The 7693-nt window shown below is 33.7% G+C and overlaps 1 protein-coding gene across 1 annotated transcript; it reads right to left on the reverse strand.

The window, feature by feature from the left end:
- Positions 1–1404: 1404 nt before the first annotated feature.
- On the reverse strand, positions 1405–2164 carry LOC111402582 (glutaredoxin-C3-like). Its single transcript, XM_023030965.1, has one exon. The coding sequence runs from the start codon at positions 1965–1967 to the stop codon at positions 1533–1535; it is 435 nt and encodes a 144-aa protein (XP_022886733.1). The 5' UTR covers positions 1968–2164; the 3' UTR covers positions 1405–1532.
- Positions 2165–7693: the final 5529 nt, after the last annotated feature.

A 7693-nucleotide genomic window follows, 5' to 3' on the forward strand; every position in this document is an offset into this window, starting at 1 on the left:
TTTTTTTTTTTTAAACAGCCCAATCATGTGACAACACGTGGTAAAATGTAAAAAATGATGTAAAATAAAATATACATGTAGCATGACTGAGAAAAGTTGCTGAAACTATTGAGGATTATTGTGTCAAAGAATGTTCATCTGAATCATTTTAGTTTCAAGGACTGAGAACTTGAAAATTATGTGACACATAAGATTTCAAATGGATGAAAATTAATAGTTGTAATGTCAGAATTATATTAGTTTATGTTTGACTCATATTTATAAATTATCTATAAACACTTAGATCGATTTTTATTCATACATTTCAAAAGATTTATAAGTGTTACATGCATCATTCATTTTTATCTGTTTATAATTTAAATTATTCATAGCACTTCCCACACATTCTTTTAGTAGAATATGTTAAAAGAAATGTATATCAAAATTAGTTTGAACTGAAATGATTGCGTCGTATTTAGTTTATTCTAAATCTTTTGTTAAACAGAGATATAACTTGATAAATAAAAATATTGACGTATGTACATTTAAATTTATTAAGAATATGCTATAGCTCCGGTTCGGTGGAAATTCGAGTCAAAGTAATCAATTAACTTTAATCACAAATTTCACTGGAACTACAACTTTTCAATTACACATTTCATCAACTTTTATCAAGATCAAATAAAAACATGGTTGTCATCTCCACCAAACAAAAGTTTAATGTGTTGTCATATTTCTATTGCAGAGGATTAATCAATCAACTTGCCTTACATGGTTAGCGATAAATATGAACCTGAGGAATTACTTAGGTCATTAAAAAAAAATTATTGAAAAGAAATATAATTTATAATTAGTTTGTGTCCTTTGCTCCTTTGTCTCACTCTTCGACACATATATTAGGTTGAGTTGTGCTTAGTGTATATAAAATATGTATATAGTGGTGTTCACATTCCTTACATGGGGGTGAGACTCGCGCAAGGTGGGCCCATCCTATGTGAGGGTGTAGATACCCTTATGTACATATTTTAAGTTCACCAAGAATTTTACATATGCCGGATGGATTATTCTATTTGAACATAATGGACAGCATAATAGGAGGGGGCGCCACTTGAGTATTATAGACACCATTATGACGTCCATTATGTACCTCAAGTATTGTCCATGTTGGATTGTGCATATAATGGTCTATCAACATTTGATATGATGGAATTTAATTGGATCAAAATCTCATCAATCAAATAACTTTTCCATTTTCATTTTGACACATCAACGTTACGTAAATAGTTATGCATAAGAAGCATTTTCCATATTATATACACGTGCTGCCGCCGAGCTATACAGCAGCCGTTAATAAAAATAACGGAGTTACAGATATATTCCGACCAATTCATAATGTGGAATTAGTGAAAGTTATTCAAATAATGAGACTGCAAACATAAAATTGATTAACAGGGAAAAAAACAAGTACAAATATACAATTTTAGTGAATATTACTCCGTTAATTCCACTAATCATCACGTAGATTGATTGGTTATAACCCATTCCTTAATTTCTCAGAGCCAGAGAGCACCAGCCTGTTTTAGCAATGGCACAAGAGTGCCATTGATGTGAGATGCCAGGACTGTGTCCATGGCCCCCACCAGCTTCCCACCAATGAAGACCACCGGCACTGGCAGGTCGGACGACACTGCTCCCATCTGTAGCATTAAAGCCTTCTCTATTTCCTTTCCTAATGTGAGATCTTGGTCCAGCTCATACACCGTCGGGTTCACACCCATTCCGAAGAAGAGCCTTTTGATGGCGTGACACATGCAACAAGTGCTCATACTGAATATCACCACAGCATTATCAGAGGCCAGTCTTTTAATGTGTGCCGCTGGGTCAGTAACCACACAATTTTTGCTGGTGCTGGTGCTGGTGCTGGTGCTGATGCTGGTGCTGCTCTTTGTGGGCTTATAAGAATTCCGGGACCCTGTTCGATAATGCATTTTCACAAGGATTAACTGGGTGATGATACTAGCTTTGAGGATATTGGAATGGGTTTATTGGATAGCGTTTCTGTTCATTGAGGAAACCGGCTTGTATTTATAGAAACAAAAGGAATAATAAAATATGTCCAAGTGGGAGATCGATTGTAATCCCAAGCATGACGTTTTGATTTTTCAAATTAGGGGCCGGCCGGCGTTCGTAGATAATGATCACTCTTTGAATAGCAAAATGTCATCAAAATCCTCACCTATTATATATTTTTCCACCTAGCAATTAATATGTAAAACTTTACTTAACTAAAAAAGTTGATAAAAATTCAAATCAAGATTAACAATTAATTTTAACCAAACACTTTATAAAATCTACAATTTTTATTAACTTTTAAACAAAGTAGTTCATCAATTTTTATCAAAATTTACTAAACTTTGGTTTTTATCAAAATCAAACCAGAACGTATAGTCTTCTTGAACGAATACACCTAATTATAGCGGCATCAGTTCGCAGATAGCACTAGATATTAAAAACTAAAGTACTTTGCTAGAACTCAGATTATTCGGCTTAAAGCTCTTGTTTGGTCTAACTAGGAAGTTAGATTAAAATTTAAGTCAAAATCAATAGTTAATTTTAATTATAGAGAGTGGGGAATTTTTATTTTTATTTTTTGAAGAAATTCTAATCCAATCACATCTCATCATATCATGTGTATATAAATCATTATATACAATAGCACAATCATTAATTATATATTTCATGGGATCCACAACTTTTTAATTACATAATTTATTTTTTGTTGAAATCAAATAGCGACAAAATAAAAAAAGAGAAAATTACACGAAAACATGGATTTAACGTTTCATTATAAAAAAATCAGACTACTAAAAATTTTATTCAGATACTAATTAAATTATTATCATTATTATAAATGGTGTATGTTATATTAACATTTTCCATTGTTTCCGTTTGTATTCATTAGATGCTTCATCTCTTTAACACCCCACCCTCACACCTACACCCACCCAAAAGTAAATATCTCTAGGGCTGGGCAAATCTCCCGAACCGAACCGACCGAACCGAACCCGAACCGAACCGATCCGAACCCGACGGTTCTTGTCAANCGACGGTTCCATTTACTAGATACCCGAAAAGTTTGGTTCGGTTCGGTTCTAAAGAGAACCGAACCGAACCGACCCGCGCCCACGCCTAAATATCTCCATTCCAATCTCTCCGAATGCATCTTCTTCACTATTCTTTCAATTATTTTCCTTAAAAAGAAAAAAAAAATTCTCTCTCTCCATACAACAACACTTTCTCTCTCTCTATAGATCCGATCATCGTCTTCTTTCGATCACCGTCTTCTCTCAACCATCGTCTTCCTCCAATCACCATCTTCTTCAACTGTCTTCTCCAGATGCGATAAGATTAGAGTTAAAGGTGGAGGTAGAGGTGGAGGTGGTGGTGCGAGACGCTAGTGTGGGTATAATGGTGGCGGTACATAGTTGCTAGAAAGGGCTGTAATGTAGCCCTTTTTTCCTATCTATCTCTCTATGGTGTCGGAGATGGTGAGGTGGGAGATGTTGTGAAAACTAATGGTAGTTGGTGGTTGTGGCAGTGGTGCATTGCAGGAGGTGACGGTGGTGGTGTATCACAAGCTTTTATGATGGTGGGTTTTGGTGTAGGTGGTGATCATGGGGGTACGAGTGGTTGTGGTGGTCAGGGGCGGAGCCACCTTAGGTCCAGTGCAGGCAAATGCCTGCACTGAAAGCCCTGAAATTTTAAGAGTGCAGAGAGAGATATATACAGAATATAGAGAGAGGAAGGTAAGAGGGATAGGAGAAATGAGAGAAATTCCTCCACCAAATTAAACAAACCATTTGACGCCTGCACAAGCCCTGAAATTTTAAGAGATATAGAGAGAGAGATATATAGAAATATATAGAGAGAGGAAGGTAAGAGGGATGGGAGAAATGAGGAGTCTGACAGTTTTGGTTAGTGGAATTCAAATTTGACAAGTGCAAGTGACATTTGTGCATGTGAAGGGAAGGGAAGAAACCACATGTGCAGAAGAACCTCTCTGCATGGCATTGTGGGTCTGTGTGCTGTGTAATCTGTATTGTCTTTTTGCATTCATAAGCAACATAAATAGGTTGGAGTGGGGACCATGCTATTAAATTCCAATTATGCTACATGGTCAAGTAAATGATAGAAAAGTATTTCCAGATTATACTTGGTAGTTTAACATTAGAGAACAGAAAAAAAATCATAAAAGCACTCACTCATGGGATGCCATATCCGGTTTTTTTTTTTTTTTTTCAGCATTATTCATTAAAGTTCACTCTTCAAGGCTGATTTTTTGTTTCTTTATTTGAATTTGAAGATGTTACTATTATAAAGGTCAATAAAACAACAATCAAATTGTAAAATTGAATTGAAACCTTTGATTTAGGTCTATGTGAATAGTTGAAAATAATTTGAGTAATATAGGCGGAATATTTTATTCTAGGACACAAGAATAGGAAATGTTTTATGTGCCGAAAGATAGGGACTTTCAAAATTTCAGTACAATAATAAATTCATGGTCGAATTTATAAACTATATTATCTTTAATATTTTTACCATCATTAAATTCATGGTCGAACTTTACTTTAGATTAAATATTTCATTTTGTTTATTATTTTATTGAGCTTTGGGTTTATAGATTAGTTAAAAAGAAATTGAATGCACATCGAATACAATAATTTAAGGGCTCAAACTCAAAGGATTTTTTGGGTCCCAAAAATTCAGAGTTCGACCTTGATTAAATCGTGCCCGCACTGGAAAAAATTCTTGGCTCCGCCCCTGGTGGTGGTTGTGTATTACAGGTGATGATGATGGTGGTTATCGATTGAGGTGCAGATGGTGGTGGATTGGAGGTCTGAGAGTTTCTTGTTCAATCTATCGACCCAGATATTGATCGTACTTTAGGCCTATTTGGCTTGTTGGTTTGGGTTAAGATGGCAATGGATTGTGGTATTGGTCTTTGTTGTGCGCAAATTTATTTGTGATAACCTTCTATGACCAAAATTGTGCTAATTGTGACTAAGTTTGTCTTTATTGTGACTGATTATGACTAGATTTAACTTAAATGTGACTGTATGTAAACTTATAATAGACAATCACAATGAAGGTAAACTTAAGTTGAAGGTGGTAGTGGTGGTGCATTAGACTGTTTTTGGTGGTGGATAGTCATGGATTGTGGTGTTAGTCTTTGGTTTGTAAAATTGTTTGGGGCAACCCTCTATAACCAAATATATTTATTGTGATCGGGTGTGATCAATTCTGTCTTTATTGTGACTGTCTATGATCAAATTAACAGCGAGTCACAAATTATACTAATTTGGTCACAAATAGTCACACTGAATATAAAGTCACAATTAGTAATAGATAATACATATTAGTGACTTGGTTACATACAGTCACAAATTAGATTGATTTGATCATAGACGATCTGGTCACAATAAATCACAGATAAAATAGGTATGGTCACAAATAATAAATCTGATCACATATAACAAAGTTAGCCACAAATCTCATCAACTACAATGCAACACTATTGCCACCACACAGTATTCAGAGCGTTGCTACCACCTTACCATCACCATTAAGATAGATCAATTCCGATGCACTTTTATCACATGGAATGCACCATCATCGTCATCACGCAGATCTATTTTTTAAACAAAGTACCACCTCACCAACACCATCACCACCTTACAATTATTTTTTGTTTGTAAATGTGTATAGAGAGAGAGAGAGAGAGAGAGAGAGAGAGAGAGAGAGAGAGAGTATTTTTAAATTTTGAAGTTTTCTATAGTGAGGTAGGGAAGGGGTTGGGTTCGTCATGGTGAGGGTATAGAGAGATTTGAATTTCTGAAAATTTTTGGGTTGGATTGGGTTGGGATAGGGTGGGGATTATAATATCAATATGTTAATTGATATATAGAGAGAAAATAAATGTATATTATATTATAATTAATTATACATTTAATAATTTAATTTACCACCTGATTTTTGGAAATTTGTTAATTTTGAAATGTGACTTTTATATATATGAGTTACGTATTATTCCCAATAAAAAATGGTAAACTTTGGACTACATAATATGGCCCACCACACTCTTGATTAAGCCCACAAACTAGTCCAGTTAGCCCTCTTAAAATTAACTACACTTGAACGTTTATAGGATAAAATTCATTAAATTATGGTTAAACAACACAATACGTATTGGTCAAACTGTCAAAAACCACCCTACCTTCTGAAAATAGTACAAAATGTCCCTATTTGAAACGTTTAATATGAAATACTCACTACTGTTCATTTCCTCAGTAAAAAAATTATGAAATGATGAACATCCCCTTCTAATTAAATAAAAATAAAATTAAAAATTTAATTACAAGCATGGTCCCAAAAAAAGTTAAAAATTATAAATAAATCCCAAATAAATAATTAAAAAATAAAAATTGAAAAGAAAATAAAAAATTTACTTCATTTTCCTCTTTCTCTCCCACCACCACCATTTATCCCGAAATTATCCCAAAATGATAGCATAGCTTGATTCATTTCTAATATTTGATGATGTTGAATGTTGCTCTGCCAAGAGTTGCTAATACGGCATCGTTCGAATATGTTAAAAATTATATGAAGATTGTGAATGATCAATAGAGAATTTGTCATTCTTAAAGAGAAAGAAATTATGATTTGCATTTTTATCCAGTTAAGTTGATAATGAAATTGTTGACCTAAAAAATTGTGCCAACAGACTCTCGATCACATTCCCTCTATGTAGGCATCACCTGCACACTGAAATACCCTGTTATGAAGGAAAAGGTCATTCATCGAGAAAAAGGTCTGTGACTGTTTGCACTCCAATAATCAAATCAAATACCAAATGAGAAAAATGTAAGTGCAAAAGATGGGAGAGGGGATTTTGGCTAGGGTTAGAATATTTACCTTTTGTGAAGTGAAGTCGCATAATGGGCCAAGTGGGTTAATGGGTCAAGTCCAAACCCCAAGACATGGTTGTTTAATTAAATAGGCTCAATCAATTGAATGTCGATGCCACTTTGGCATATATGATGACCCCTCCATCATGTGTATGCCACATAAAATATAGCTGTAACAAAAATCATTAGCCAAGGTGTGCTTTTAAGTAGATTTTTTTTTTCCATTTTTATTGACACAAAAGTGGGATGAAAAATATGATCGATAATCGAGATTGATACATTTTCATATCTTGTAATTGATCAGATTATATTGAAGAAGGAATTATAGTTTCACGATAAATGAAGACACTTGGTTTTGTCATATCATATTACACTTTACATTATATCATATGTATTACCTTGACATATTGTTAATATCAATCTAGGACAACAAATGTGAATTAATGAATCTATGTGAACTAATGAGATTATATCAAAATAATAATTCATATCATTAAGTATAATGATTGAGAACCTGATGAATCACAGCCAATAATGAGAATTAGAAAAATGACATTACTAATTAATTAGTTGACAAATGTTGTATATTTGTAGAATAAATCTATTTGGGTCACTTATTAATGGACCTAAGCTAATTAATTAGATTAATTAATTTATTGATCGGGTTTAATTAATTAGATTATTTAACATTGGATCGGGTCAAGTTTAGTGGATGGTCAAGCCCATTTGAACTTCTATTAATAAGT

This window comes from Olea europaea, chromosome 10, assembly GCF_002742605.1.
Source record: "Olea europaea var. sylvestris chromosome 10, O_europaea_v1, whole genome shotgun sequence".
Lineage (NCBI taxonomy): Eukaryota > Viridiplantae > Streptophyta > Magnoliopsida > Lamiales > Oleaceae > Olea > Olea europaea.